Below are 16337 nucleotides of genomic sequence, written 5' to 3'. Positions count from 1 at the left end.
GAGAAATAATATTATGTTTGACTTTCCTGTTTAAAGAAGCAAATCTTTTAGAGCCAAATTAGAACATTAGCTGAAGTATCATGTAAAGTAACTATAGTAAAAGCTTCAAGTCACTTTCCTCTTTTCTTGTATTTTATAAAAGATAAATATTTAATTAATGAATGAAGCTAAACTTTCATTCCACAGAGGCCCCTGATAAGTTTCAGGAGGAATACACCAAATTCTTAAGACGTTTTATTTCTGTTTTCAATATTAACTGCACTTAAATGGGAGCAGGCTGAAAGCATGCATGCACACACAAGCCTCCCTAGCTAAGCTGTAATACTCGGGAGGAAATTTTCATATCTCTTAGAGTTCCTAAGATTCTAACATTTCTAAACACTGCTGGAGATATTTCTCCTTTCTTACCTTTCCCTGTTTATAGAGTTGATGAATGGCGACTCAGTTATTATTCCATTTCTATTATATCCAAGTGCGATGCTTTAGAAGTAAAAAAAAAAAAAAAAAAAAAATGGCGCCAAACATAAAAAGGGAATTTTCTCATGGGGGCGCTGAAATATTTGAAAAACAGTACTCCTTCCCCAGCTTTCCTACACCACAAGTAAAGCAGTTCTGAACAAAGCTCAGCATCATTTGGGCTCTCCTAATTTTCCAAGTAGAGAAGGAACAGTTTTTAAACTCTCCACTACGCCTCCAAATATAACATTAAGACATTTTACGTTCAGTCTCAGCAGACACCATGATTTAGGAAACAGTGTTTCCTCAGATTGCAATGCTGTGTGTCTTAAAAGTGTCAAAATGCAAGAATCAATCAGAACACAGTATAACCCAAATGCCCCATTTCCTCAGGCCAAGTTCTTTTAGAATCCCATAGATAAGGTCCCTAGATAAGCTGCAGTCTATGGGGAAGGCGAGAAGCATTAGGGTCTTGTTGCAAGAAGGAAAGGTACTTCTAATTACCACAAATGATATTGTCCTCTACCAAAGCTGAAATCAGAGTATAATCAACAGAGGCACAGCAAAATCATAGGATAATCTATTAAAATATTTAGATTTACTTATTTATTGACTAATTTAATATTTATTTAATGAAAACGCTCCATGCATTCAAAAGGCACTACATTTTTTTGACTCTACCAAAAGGCACTCCTTTTTTTTCCCTGAAAGGTCAACATTGTTCCATAATAAACATTAAAATAAATGAAGGCAAAGTAAAACAAAAACAAAACAAAAAACCTTTTATTCACATATGAATCCAAGGGAAAATACAACCTAATTAGCATCAAGACTATCCACTGGAAACAAGAGATGATAATTGCAATTCAGCACTAGCAGAATCCATACTTATAAAACATACCTGAAGTACAATAAAAAGACTGCCTTTCTCTTAATTCTTGGCTTTTTTGAATTAAGATAGGCCCTTTTGTTCACCAGCCTTCTTGACTTTATGACGTTTGAGGGCGACTTTGCAGTGAAACAGAAGAACTGTCACACGTTTAGAATCTTAGGACTAATGGCAAGTCAGAGAATCAGTCAGGATGACTTTGGAGGGAAACTATCCAGCTTCTAAGGGCACTGAACCTTCACACAACACTTGTAAGTTCCTGATGGAGCCTCTAACTCAACACTAATTTGACAAAAAAACGTTTCGACTTTGCAGGAGTTACTGCATGGATAGCACTAAAAGTTTAAAAATAAACCTTCAAAGGATTGTGCTGGACTAAAATTACTGTCACTTTTAACCATTAATGATAATTATTGGTGGAAGTTCTATAGTGACAGTTCATTCTACCCAGGCAATGGTCTCCCAAGAATTGCTTATTCCAAAAACAGTCAGTCGTCTATTTTCTGTTATTACACTAGTCTGTCAAATTCTTCCTGCCTTGGGGCATCCAAGCTTGTGTTAAGGCTGCCCTCAACGTTAACGCCATTAATATTATGCTGCTTCTAATTTTCTTGAAGAACACTGGATATCTGAGGAAGGAAGCTATCCAGGAAACAATATTTCAAAATCCTATCACAAAATAATGTCTAATTTCATCTAAACACTAATGCCTGTTTATACCATTTTCAAGTAACACATAAATATTCAATTTCTCTGCTTAACTTTCCCCATCTGTCCTAGGGTTTATTTATTCATCATCAAAAGCCAAATACTACTGAGTTCCTTTTTTTTAAAATGGCAAGATAATCACTTTAGACTTAGCAACCTTCACGACCAAGTTCAGCACCACTGAATGGATTTCCTTCGACCTTAAGAATTTAATGTCAAAATGACCAAAAATAGGAAGAGAAAAGAGACAGCCTATTAATAAAGAAATAAAAACCTGGCTTCCCCTATGACCTTTTGACACATTGATATTTTCATCTCAAAAGATCTGCGAACAACAGTATAGCCATGCCGGGGGCTCTACGCTGGGATGAAAGGACAGAGCACAATAGTTGTGCTGACTGGTGACTGCAACAATTGCCGGCGCAGGTGCTTGCTGGCAGTGCAAAAGTTCAACCGCACAACTTTTCATTTCAAATTAATAGAACCTAAAAATCGCATGATTCTCTCTCTGTGCTGAAAGATTTAGCTTTCCCTAACAATTACCATTATTTTTTTATCAGTGCTTTGTGTTTAACTACAAGATACTAATTTTCTTTTTCCTTTTCTTTTTTTTTTTTTTTAAGATTTTATTTATTTGAGAGCGCGTGAGCAAGCGCGAGTGGGGTGAGGAGCAAAGGGAGAAGCAGACTCCCCGCTGAGCAGGGAGCCTGATGTGGGGTGCAATCCTGGGCCTCTGGGATCATAACCAGAGTTGAAGGCAGACGCTTCACCGACTGGGTCACCCTGGCGCCCCAAGATCCTCATTTTCTAACACGCATTGGCCATTTTGCAAATGCATTCTTTTGGTTACAGGGAGACAGCAGAAAAGTTGACAGGATAGTTTTCGTGTTTTGTTTTTTTTTTTTTTTTTTTTTTTAGACCGTGCCATAAAAATCAAAGACGAGTCTCTATAGATTATTGATCACTATCGGGAGTTGGTAAACTTTTTCTGTAAAGCAGAAGACAGCAAGTATTTTGGGCTTTGTGGGACATATAGTCTGTGTCCCAAAGCTCAACTCTGCACCTGCAGCGCCAAGGTTGTCACAGACAATATGTGAAGAAATGAGTGTGGCTATCTGCCAATAAAACTTTATTGATAAAAACAGGTGCCGGCTAATTTGGCTCAAGGTTCTGTAGTTTGATCTGTATTTTTACTTTACATATAAATAACAATATGCTAAACTAAACACAAAATGGAAGAGATGTCATTTGACCAGTTAATTTTTATCAACTGTTTGACAAATCTTATGCGTGTCTTCTGTGGTATTTCCTATGCGCACACTGCATGCTAAGTCCTATGGGATAAAGATTGCTGAAGGCCAAGTTCTTGAAAAATATACAATCGATTAGTAGCATAACACTAAAGCAAATGAAATGAGGGCAACCAAATATTCCATACATTAAGTCATGTAGCAAGACTATAATGGTTTACCAAAAAGAGACTGTCTATTATCAAGGACAAATATTCAGAGAACACATTTTAGAGAGCGCTAGAATTAAAACAAACACGATTTTGTTAGATTCAGTTAAGAATTAGAGGAAAGGTATTTATGGCAAAGAGGACACCAGAAATAAGCACAGAGAAGCAGGGACAAGTGTGCCAGAGGTAAAGAGCGGATGGTATAACCAGTTCAACAGAGTCAGAGAGTAGTCACTGTAGTCACTGAGAAGTACATACTCGTAGCCTCTTAACCACAAATTCTACAGTCAGGTGTTTTACAATCTGTTTTGCAGACTGTATGAAGGTCAAAACGGTGTATACGCTGTGAAACACTACCACATCCAGAATAACCTAGGGCAGCATCTTCTAATTAAACTCATTATTATTTCTGCTTCGATGGGGCCTCCTGTCAGTTCAGGCCATGTCTGGCATCAAATGAGCTTGGACACTGAAATTACTTAAAAACTTCTAGCTTTCAGGGGCAAATTTGTATTTTTGGATTGGAAAGGGGTTGTAGACACAGAGTGGATTTAGCTGCCCCAAACCCTAAGCAATCCAGTTTTTTACAGTTTTGTCCGATTGATTGTTGTTAGCTTTTTGACTGGTGCCAATTAAGTAACAGCCTTCAAGCATGGCATACATTTCACCTCGTTTTCAACTGTGATATAATTTTTTTTTTTTTTAGAAGTGTTGGACTGGACTCTATACAGGCACCAATCAAGTTCAAAAGCCTCTCTCTCTGGAGGGCTGTGTTTCTCAGGGTAAATGCTAAAAACAGACATTTACGTGATGTGTAAAGAGTATGCAGTAAGTAACAGATGTGGGATAAGTTTCTTAAAGAATGGAGAGATCTATGGTTATGCCTGAAAGTAAGACAGTACTCACAGTCTCTCTCTGAAATTAAAAATAACTTCAAATACAAATACTAATTCTACTCAGAACTAGCAATGTGACATGGGAGGGCTCATCGTGATAATAGTCCACTGGTTTGGAAAGTATACACCATGTAAATAAGGGTTGGGAGGGACAGTTACCTAAGGAGGAGTCAATGTCACACACACAAAAGATGCACTGTGATTGTAGCCTATGTTGTCAAAGTTATAATGTTCTCCCTATGGTACTAAGATTAAAATAATGGATTGGTAGGATTTCTGCCCTCGGAGGGTAGAAAGCAGGGTGAATCTGTGCTCGGTAATAGAAGAGTCATAAGTTAAGAGATAGTCCTAAAAAGTTTTCTTTGGTAAAATTCTTAGAAGTAACCCATACAACACCACAAAGATTGAAATTATTTTGCCCCCCAAAAAGTCTACGATTAATTGGCATTTAATCTTGCATTATAAAACAAATTTAAACAACAACAAATTGGAGTCGTTTTCTAGTCAGCATATAGCTAATATTACAGAATACTCAGAAGGGCAATGAAAACCATTTTCAGAATGGTTCTTAAATATTGGATGAACAGCCAATTAGTATGAGGATGTACCATAAAGATATTTAACAAAGAGTGACACAACTCCAAGAAAGTTACAAAAAAAAAAAAAAAATCACAGTTTCAAGGTATGTTGTGCGAGAGAACTCTGAGAGCCTCCTCTCTTTGTTTTTCTTTTCAGAGGCTTTTTTGTAAAGAGACAGAGGATGGTGTGTGGGCCTTGCACAGCCATACAGAGAAGACGTGTATTAGTGCACAGAAAAGGAGGACTCTGAGATTTCCCCACTGAAACGGTGTTATTCCAGTGAAAGAGATTCCTGCACACAAATGAAAACCTGTGTAACTATTGGCGACCCTCTTGGAAAAACTCCCCACTGGACACTCCTTGATACTATTCATGGAGTCTCCTAATACCATCAGAAAAGAATTTGTTAAATGGTAGAGCTGGTGGCGGGGGTGAAGGTGTCTAAGGGCATTTGTTCTCGAATAAAGCACACCAAAGTGTCTGTGCCCCTTCCATAAACTACTATCCTACAAAATTTCCTGGTTCTTTCACTTCTAATTTGGGTCAAGTAATGAAAATACTACAGATGTTTCCAACCCCTTCCAAACTGTTGAGCTCTAGCTACTGAGTTGGGCCCCAAACTATCCGGGCCATTGAAAAACCCTTTCCTAGAGGGGAAGAGTGCTGCTGATGGTATCCTCAGGGTTCTGCGCATTGGGGTAAACTAATGCTTGAATAATCAGAAGAATTAAAATGGAATCTGAACCAGAGTAGAAAAGCCTTCCTAATGTGACAATCCTCCTCAAACTCCCCAACACAAAGGAAGAGGGTATCTATAGTTTAAAACCACTGACTACGATACCAGAGACAGAGCTGTCCCTCTCACCCAAGGTTTCCAGAGAAGATAATTCTCAACCTCCATACATAGGTATAGAGTCTAGTGCTAGGTATCAACTACTAAAATTCATTTTGGTCCCTTTTTTCTGCACTATGGTCAGACCATCAGTGGTAAAGGCATAACAACACAATAGTTTAAAAATACATCCTCTGGTCAGAAAACCTGGCTTCAGTGCCTGCTCAATCTGTGACCACATACAAAGACATTAAGCAACTCTGATAAAAATAGCTGCATAAATTTGCTGTAAGCATTACACGCAATAATGGACACATACAGAACCTGGCAAATAATATGTGATCAATAAATGGTGGCAGAAGTGGGTGTTGCTATTGCGAATGTCCCATAAAAGATGAGGGTAAGAAAAGAGAAATATATCAAAGCCAGTGCAATCTTATTTGTTCTATTCTTCTAAATAGAGAAATGATTAAAACCACTGGCCCATTTCTATGCATCAATCTCCAAAAATGCTAGAAAGCTGAAAGCACCACTGAACAAAACTAGAATATACACCATTATGGAAAATAATCTAACTTTTATGATATCTGAAGAGGACAGGGTAATTGTCAAAGCCTTTATGAGAGCAAGTACACACATTAATTGCCTATCTGTTGAGATTGGCAGAGACATTCCCAAGTAGTATTTATGTAATATGCATTTCCTCTAAAATGGAGGCCTAATTGCTTAGTTATTCTAAATTGCAGAATGGAAAACAAAGGAGCCGTTTTGGCCATGTGGGTAAACAACAGATTTCTAAAAGCTAATTATCTCTTTATTTAATAGACTGAAGTTGTACCAAATGAGACATTTAAGTCTAATAAATAATAAACAAATTATAACCTAAAGACTGAAATATAGGAGCTGCTCATATAGTTTTTATTGCTCCATTAAATAAGCTCTTATTTACTTCCCCACAAAACATAACTATGCAACACTGGGTCCATTTCAAGGCCATTCTGATGTGCTATTTAAAAATTATGTGAATCAACTTACATACTCAGGAAGTCTTAAAGCATAGTATTTGAATTATATTATCAAATGCCCTATTTGTTTCCATGATTAAGAAACAGAAATGCAGTCTCGAAAAACTTGCACATAATCACATAAAATTGCTATTACTATTTGTCTTACTAGAAATGATTACACATAAGGATAGCTGTGCACTTCAAACAAATAAATACGAGTGTCTATACTTACTGGTTTCTACATCAGATGTTTAATACTTTGGGTATATTCTCAATTAAAATAACTCAAAATGTAAACACCAACCTCAGAAAATATATTCGAAATTCACATACCGATGAAAAAAAAAGACATCACGAAAATGTAGTGAATTTCTTTGCTTGTTTAATGTAATAACAAACCATTCAACGGAAATAACCAAAACTGTATGTGTGAATATTTAAGAGACCTCCAGGCTCATCATTTTTAAAGAAAACAAAAATGAGAAAAATGACCTCTTAAAGCTATAACATGACAATACGAGATTCTGTGCTTTCTTAGTTTCACTGCACAAAAGGATTTTCAATGCTTCGTTTTTCTTCTTAGGGAAATTTAGCCCATTATTCTATTTTTATTTTCATTCTATTAACAAAAATCACATCCTGAAATGATAGTGATAATAAATAGTAGACTTGAAAATCGTTACCTGCTCTTTCGCCAAGGGCAAGTAATGATTTATAGTGGATAAGAAAGAGCAGGGATTTAATTTACTCTACTACCTCAGGTGGTGAAACAAGAATTTGTACATCTGTGAAAAAACACAGTTCTTATTTGCATGGTGAAAATACTAAAGTCATGAAAATATATGGAAGGAAGCTCCCTGTGGGTTTATGACGGGGTTATGTGAACATTTTTCTCTCTCTCTATCATTCAGGGCTGCGTGCCCTACATACGAAAATAAGATAAAACAAAAAGTCCCTGGTCTAGAAAGGTGACAAAGCACTAATGTAAAATCAACAGTTCACCCTTCTACTTTTTTTTTTTTTTAAAGATTAGGAAAGCTAGGCTGACAACTTCCACAAAGACTGGAGCAGTATTACGTTCTTCTGTACTAAAAGAGAACACCCACAAGGAAAAATTATATAGAGTTTTAGCTCACAATAAGATTTAAAAAGTAAACCATCCTGGAATATACTGTAAAGGACATGCTATATCACCTAGCAGAGGACATGAACATGAACCTGATTTCTCCTATCAATTTCTTTGTTTTTTAAAGATTTTATTTATTTATTTGAGAGAGAGAGAATGAGAGACAGAGAGCATGAGAGGGGGAGGGTCAGAGGGAGACGCAGACTCCCCGCCGAGCAGGGCGCCCGACGCGGGACTCGATCCCGGGACTCCAGGATCATGACCTGAGCCGAAGGCAGTTGCCCAACCAACTGAGCCACCCAGGCGCCCTCTCCTATCAATTTCTAAGGAGTTTTAGAACCAATATTTTAAATTAGTATAACCCATATACATCGTATTCTTAGTTCTCTAAGACCAAATTTTGTCACTACCACCCACCATCTCTACCTTGTTGTCTTGCCTTCAGTTAACTGTTTATAATCTGAAATTATCTTTTACATGTGGTTGTCTGGTTAACTTGTTAGAATTAAAACATCATTCCATCAGGGACTTTATTTATTCTTATCAGTGTAATGCCAGCATATAAATACAAAAACTATTTCTTGTTAAATAAAACAAAAGTGACCTATTAAATGCCTTTTCTATACCAATGAAGTGGAAAACTGTAGCACTTATATTTTTCATGGTGATACAACATTTTAATTAAAGATAGTATTTGTTAAGTATAGGAAATGTATAAAATCCAGTGAGTGTATTTGTTAAGAGTGTCAAAAACTGATATTTTGCATAAGAATATTTTCTGTAATTGTTAATTAGACATACTACTTTACTGACTTCTACTTCATAAAGCCTCCAAATGTTAGGAAAAATCATGATTTGACAAAAAGCATATTCTACATCTAATATGGAAAGGAAAGGTGATTGCATATCTGTACTATTTTTAAATGTAAGAAAGATATCAACAAATAATATATTTGATACTTATATGACTAACTTAGCTATAGCAACTATAGTAAGAGACTGACTACTTTGTTCTTCTATATTAGCAATCTTACGTTTAAAGGAAAACTAAAGACCACTTGAAACAATCATCATTTACTAGGGTTTTAGAAGAGGTATTTCACTTTGGTGAGGATATTATATGTTTAGGTGCTCTGAAATTTGGGATATATCCCTAGATTTGTTAAAATTCCCGAGGCTACAGGAAAAAAGGAAATTCAAAGTTGATTTCCAAAATTTTCAAATGTTTTCAAAAGTAGCGTCCTACCTGGTAACTTTCTTTCCTATCAAATCACTTTCTGACTAAATATATTAAAATATTCACAAATATAGAGTATGTAAAGATAGTCTTAAAGTATTTATTTAATATTATCTATATAAATTAATGTTACCCTGACTATCCTTTGAAGAGCACTCTCCTGGGAAATGTCAAAATCTCTGGCACATAAGGACCTTAGCATTTTTGGGGGAGCTTCTCTCAGGTGAGAACCCTACACCTATTTGAGACCCTACACTTATTGAGACCCATGTTTGGGCAGATATAGTATTAAGTTTTATAAGGTAATTCAATAGGTCAAATAAGATAAGCTCTATGATTCCCAAAAGATGCAAGAGAAACCTTTATTTAAAAAAATTCATATCTACCTTATTTCCCTCTGTAGGAAACAGGATGAAGTTTCCTCAAAAAGTTAAAAATAGAACTACCCTATGATCTGATCCGGTAATGGCACTACTGGGTAATTATCCAAAAAATACAAAAACACTAATTCAAAGAGATACATACACACCTATGTTTATTGCAGCATAGTTACAATAGCCAAACTATGGAAGCAGCCCAAGGGTCCATCAATTGATGAATGGATAAAGAAGAGGTGGTATGTATGTATATATATATACACATATATATATACACACATATATACACACACACACACACACACAATGGAATATTATTCAGCCATAAAAACGTGCCATACGCAATGACATGGATGGAGCTACAGAGTATAACGTTAAGCAAAATTAGGGAAAGACAAATATCATATGATTTCAATCATATGTGGAATTTAAGAAACAACAACAACAACAAAACGAGCAAAGGAAAGAGGGGGGGGAGGCAAACCAAGCAACAAACTCTTAACTATAGAAAACAAACTGATGGTTACCAGAGGGGAGGTGGGTGAGGGGATGGGTGATGGGCATTAAGGAGGGCACTTGTCATGATGAGCACCGGGTGTTGCATGGAAGTGCTGAATCACTATATTTTACACCTGAAACTAATATTACACTGTATGTTAACTATACTGGAATGAAAAGAGAACTAACCTTCTCAATGCAAAATTACCTACATGAAACCAATATAACCATAACTGATGGGTAAGTATTAGAACAGTTTTGGTAAATTTCAGAAATAGACCCTAGTATATGAATGATTAAGTAAGAATTACAATTAAGTAGAGCAGAATAGTATTATGAATAACTGAAGCTAGAAAAATAATTGAAATGGATATAAAACTGTTATAAAGATGACTCTCTAAATTTAAAGATAAGAAAAATCACAAAAGTAAAAATTATAAAACATTTTTTATGTCCAGATATAAAAAGTCAAAGTGAGAAAATATACTTAAAAGGTAAATACTGATGCTCAATGAGCTAACATGTGTAAACCAACAAGAAAAAGACTAAGACAACACAATTCACAAAGAAGGAAATACAAATGGACTATTAAATACTTGAAAAAATGTCTAACTTCATTAGTACTCAAAGAAAGGCAAATTAAGATAAAACAGAACTTTCTACTTTATTAGCAAAGATCTTTAAAAATGACAATATTCAACCAAAGTATGTTCATAAACTAATACTAAAAGCTGGTGAAATTAGAATAATACTTTTGAAAATCAATTTGGCAACATGCATCAAAAAGTCTTAAAACTTTATCCTAATAATTACAAATATCTGTCAGCCATTTATGCATAAACATATCACATTGAAAAGATGGAAATAACTATTGTTCTATGACTCATTATGACTAATGCAAATTAAATAAGATATGACATATACAGTGAATGCAATGACACGGGTATTGCAAATTACAAATTAAGAATCACAAGAATAACAGGAAACATTCAGAAAGTACAGCAAGATGCCAAACAGCATACTCAGTACTATCATATGGCTACTATTAAAGGTAGAAAATTTTAAAACTCAAAGAAAGATGTGCCAAAATATTAAGAGGGATGTTTTGTTTGTTTGTTTGTTTGTTTTGGATGGGAGGATATGGGCAATGGTCTTTTGATCAACTACTTTTTAGGTGTTTTCTGTAACACCGTATTATTTTTAAATTGGAAAAATAAAATGAACTTCGTTATTCTTAAAAATAAAATGCCTTCCCACCAACAGTGTAGGAGGTGGGTATTAAAGAGGGCACGTATTGAATGGAGCACTGGGTGTTATACACAAACAATGAATCGTGGAACACTACATCAAAACTAATGATGCAATGTATGATGATTAACATAACATAATAAAATTAAATTAAAAAAAAATAAAATGCCTTCAGGAGAAAGGAAAATTTAAATGAAAACATTATTGAGATTATGTTAGATTGGATCTAACATTTCGTTAAAATTTTTGTTTCCTACCAGGTTTTAACTTTCCAGGTTGATAGAAGAGAATTGCTGAGAGGCCCTGTATGGACAGACCAGAGGGTCTGGGCAAACCCCACAAATACAGCCCATGTGCTTGCTATCAAGTAACTCATCCAGATGACACTTTGGCCAATACTAAATGAACTAATGTTCTAATATAAGAATGTCTGGTAAATTAGGCGTAGTCAATTATTTTAAAATGATTTCCAGAAACATTAAAATCAATGTTAAACCTTTCTGATCTCCATTTTAGTTAACACTTTTAAGATATTTTTGAGAACACTGCCTGAATTTCAAGTGTACTCTTCTAAACAAGAAGCTGTGCTTAGATGATTATCTTTTTCTCCTGGAAGAAACATGTGTGATACATTAAGGTACTCAGTTTGCTTTATTAAAGATAAAATATGTCTGTAAAAGTGAAAGTAAAAGAGGCAAAGAAGGCATCTCTGTCTACCCCTGGGGAAACTTTAGGTGAATTTGCAGCCCTGAGTTGTAAACTATGGTAATTTAGCAGTGAAGTTGATGGATTTTAATTAAAGCTTTCTGTAATCCTTAGTGGCTTAGAGGTGGAAGAACCAGAATTTTGAGGGAGTGAAATGTAACTACAATTTACTTAATTCTTCCGCTTCTAAGTTAGTGGTATCTTCTAGCTTTGGAATATATACATAGATATCTTTGTAAAACTGTAATTTTTCCATTTTTAAGAGCTTTTTATTAAAGAAAATTTCAAAATATACAGAAGTAGAGCCAATGCTATAGTGAACACACCCTTCCTTCTGAGCACCCATCACCCAAGTTTAGCAATTATTATTTATAGCCAATCTTGTTTCATCTACACACCCACCTATTTTCTTGGTCATGCTAGACTATTTTGATTGAAATCTCAGACATACTTTTGTCTGTAAAATTTCAGGATAAGTCTCTAAAAGATACTTTATAATATATTCGCAACAACACTGTCATGTCTACAGGGGAAAAAAAAGTATTCAAGTATTTCAGACTGCCTTTGTCTACACTTGTTTGGATTAGAATATACGTAAGTTCCATTTGTTGCAATTGGTTGATAAGTCTCTTAAGACTCTTTTAATCAATACATTTCCCTCCACTTTTTCCCTCCCTTAGAATATTTTGTTGAAAAAAAACAAGTTACTTGACCAATAGAATTTCCCAGTTTTCTATAGTTGTTAATTTATTGATTGACATAAACTATTACAGATTGGTTACTGAAGTAGCAGTCAAAACAGTGCGAATATACTGGGACTACAAGAATAGACCAGGGGACCAGTATTACCTACAACAAATGACCAGTTAGGATAAAAGCACTACTTGTGAGTAAACTAAGGGGGGAAAGCCATTTAAAAAAAAAAAATGCTCTGGGAAGGGCGCCTGGGTGGCTCAGATGGTTAAGCGTCTGCCTTCGGCTCAGGTCATGATCCCAGAGTCCTGGGATCGAGTCCCGCATCAGGCTCCCTGCTCTGCGGGGAGCCTGCTTCTCCCTCTGCCTCTCTCTCTCTCTCTCTCTGACTCTCATGAATAAATAAATAAAACATTTAAAAAAAAATGCTCTACAGCTTAACTATATAAATAGGTGATCATATCTTCTTTTTTCACAGAAGTTTATTAAACTGCTAATAACCAGTACAAATAGCAAAGCTGACAGTACTCACCAGTCTTCATTTCTAATAAGCGCTTTTTCTTTTGTTGGCGTTCAAGCCTTTCCTTCTCTGCCAATTCTTTGGCTATTTGGGCACGTTTTTCCCTTTCCTCTGCTTCTCTTTTTTTGACGTTCTCCTTTCTTGCTTGCTGTTACAAACAAATTTTGGAAAATGATCAATTTTAACCACAGCGACTCCACAAAAATTATTAATCTGTAGAACTGTGATTAAGTATCTTTTAGATAATGGCTACTTCTAATATTAGTAACACAGTCTTTTAAAAGATTAGCACAGGAACCCTTGTTAAACATGGATCTATAAATACAACTTATGCTTGAAGCACCTGCATCTTAGTGGAATCAACTAAGAGAAGGGAGACAGAAACTAAAAATAAAAAAGCATTTAATTTACAAATCAAAACTGTTTCCCTATATGTATTTCCAAAAGAGGGTCTAGCAAATGTATTAGAGCCTCTCATACATCCTCTGCTAGGTAACTACGGAGTACCAGAGAAGTAGTCGAAGGAATGATAGAAAAGAGCTGAAATCATTTAACAATTTCTTTCACATGAACACAAGTGTCATAGGATGACTAGAGGAATATTTGGCATTTCAAAGCTAGACCTCTGACTTCTCCTCAAAACCAGTAACATGTGAACTATAGGATCCTGAACAGATATGTGATTTAATTCTTTATTTTCTAAGTTTTGTACAAATCAAGTAACACCTCTCACATGGCATTAGTGTGAATTAACAGGTAAACAAGGATTTTTCTATGTGCCAACAAATAGCGTAGCATATATTACAATCTCCTATTGTGATTCTCAGTACCAAGGGATGAAAACAGACTATCTAATTGCTTGTTTATCACTAATAGTATTAAACAGAAACATGCATAACTAAACTTTAACAAGTAGGTGGCTTATGTTATTTTTGGGGGAAACTTTCATTTCTCTACTGTCATAGTCTTTGGTTTTGTTAACCCTAGAGAGAGTACATGGTCTTCATTAGAAATCAAAAGGCAAAATTTAATATTATTAACCAAAATGATGAAAAGTACATGGGAAAAAAAAGGAGGAAGAAAAAGCCTAGGTTGGAAGCAATATTAATTCATCCATCCACCCCTTCATGCAATAAATACTGAGACACCGAATAATAAGTGGTGTTATGCTAATACCGCTTGGCATATATATATGTGAGTATATGACTTATATATGCATAGATGTATATATAGTTCTAAAACAAGTTTATATTCTGTGTGATAGGGTGGGCCAGCAGGCAAAGACAGACAATAAATAAAAAGAGTTTGATAAATTTTGTACCATGAAAAAAACAAGTGATGTGATAGAATGCTTGGGGAGGTACTTTACATTGAGGCGGTCAGATAAGGCCTCACTCACTGATTGATTCACACTGAATCTTCAATGTCAAGCAGCTAACTAGGTGATAACCTGGGGGAAGAACAAATGCAAAGGCTGTTGGTGCATTTGAGAGAGAGAGAGAGGCCAGTGTGATGGTAGAAGAGGAGGTGAGGAGATACGCTGAAGCCTGATCACTTAGGGTCTTCTAGCCAAGATAAGGAGGTGGGATTTTCTTTCAAGGGAACTGGAAAACTGGAGATTTTCAAGCAAGAGAGTGAAAGACCAAGCACTCTAAGGTACAAGTGCTAATCAAGCACCTTCGTTCCCAACAATCTTTTCACAGATATTTATATTATGAATAGTCTTGGAAGACAGAGGTAGGATCTCCCTCTTAAGTAAATGGATTTGTTCACCAGCCAGTATGTAAACTGGGGCAAAGGTCGGGCTGTCTTATTACCTCTTAAAAAAGACTGAGTTCCCTAAGTTCACAATTTCACTCCAGTAATACAAACCACTGTGCATGTAGGTATTAAATCTGGCCTTCTTCACATTGCCCTGTGGGAGTAGAGACTCAGGAATCTACACAACTGTTGACTCTGGCTAGTGCTATTGCTGTAATAAATTCTTTGCCTCCAGTCTTGTGTCTTCTGCCAACATTCATGAAGTGATGGCAGGCTAACAAGGTAAATTCTCCTACTCCTCACAGTTCATGACATATATTAACACTATTACTGCTAAGCTTCGAAATGCCGGCTGCAGTAATAGGTGCTTTCCCATGCAATCCCTCCAATCTTCAAAATGGATTCTGCATTCTCCATTTGACACAGAATGGTCAATAGTTGCTCATTGTAATGAATGTAGGAAGAGGCAGAGGCAGGACGGAAAGGCTGCCCGTAGTGTATGTTCTCTCTACCATGCTGCTTCAGACTTATGGCAGCAGCATACATTAAGCACCAACTCTAAGACAATGGCTGCTATAAAAATCAAGATAAGGAAGGTAGGAAAAGGCAGCATAAAGGTAGAAAACAAATGTGGTTTCAAAGACAAGCATGTATACGTGTGCGCACGGACACACATGGGTACCAATGTGTGTATAGGTAAGGAAGACAGTGAAGATTGGATTGTGGTAAAGAAAAAGATGGGCAAATATTCAGAAATCAAAACTGTATTTCTTGCTGGAGGTAAATGAGTAAGAGGAACCTACAAAAAATAAAATATATATGTATCATGTAGCTTATTTATTAAACTCATTAAAGTACAAAATTTTCTGATGTAAATTTTCTACTTTAATGACTGGATGCATTTCACTGAGAACATTTAATAGACAACCTATAACCAGACATAATTGCCACACCCTTTTAGTATTCCACTGGGCAATAAGAAGTCAAAATTACTTCCTGGGACCTATAACAATAATGTTTACATTTAAGGAATAAGCTCTGAATAGTTCTTAAAGCTGTTTTGTTTTATGGAAAATGCACTATTGATTTTCATTTAAAAGCCAATCTCATTTAAAACATATCTTATTCTGACATTATAACTACTAGAAGACTTTTAGGTGGAAAAATACCAACAGACAGCATAGCAATAGGTATTTAGTCTGAAACTAATATCGCAGTTCAAACAGTAATTGGGAATTTTCTTTTATTCTAAATGTTGAGAAGCAAAAGTAGCCGAAAACAGAAAAGATGAACAGTTAGAAAGCCGCATTATTCTAGATACAACTGCCTCTCAGTTACTTCAATTC

At 35.6% G+C, this 16337-nt stretch overlaps 1 protein-coding gene across 4 annotated transcripts in view; it reads right to left on the bottom strand.

Moving 5' to 3' along the window:
• Positions 1-16337, bottom strand: part of DIAPH3 (diaphanous related formin 3) — a 484666-nt gene that overhangs the window by 152039 nt on the left and 316290 nt on the right. For all 4 annotated transcript variants that reach the window (XM_027591357.2, XM_027591359.2, XM_027591358.2 and 1 more), the window contains one exon: positions 13243-13378. In XM_027591357.2, coding sequence (XP_027447158.1) covers positions 13243-13378 — 136 coding nt within the window. The remainder of the gene's footprint in view (positions 1-13242; positions 13379-16337) is intronic.

The sequence above is a fragment of the Zalophus californianus genome, chromosome 3, assembly GCF_009762305.2.
Source record: "Zalophus californianus isolate mZalCal1 chromosome 3, mZalCal1.pri.v2, whole genome shotgun sequence".
NCBI classification, from domain to species: Eukaryota; Metazoa; Chordata; class Mammalia; order Carnivora; family Otariidae; genus Zalophus; species Zalophus californianus.
The sequence above is the reverse complement of the archived record's forward strand: the minus strand, read 5'-3'. Positions and strand labels throughout refer to the sequence as shown.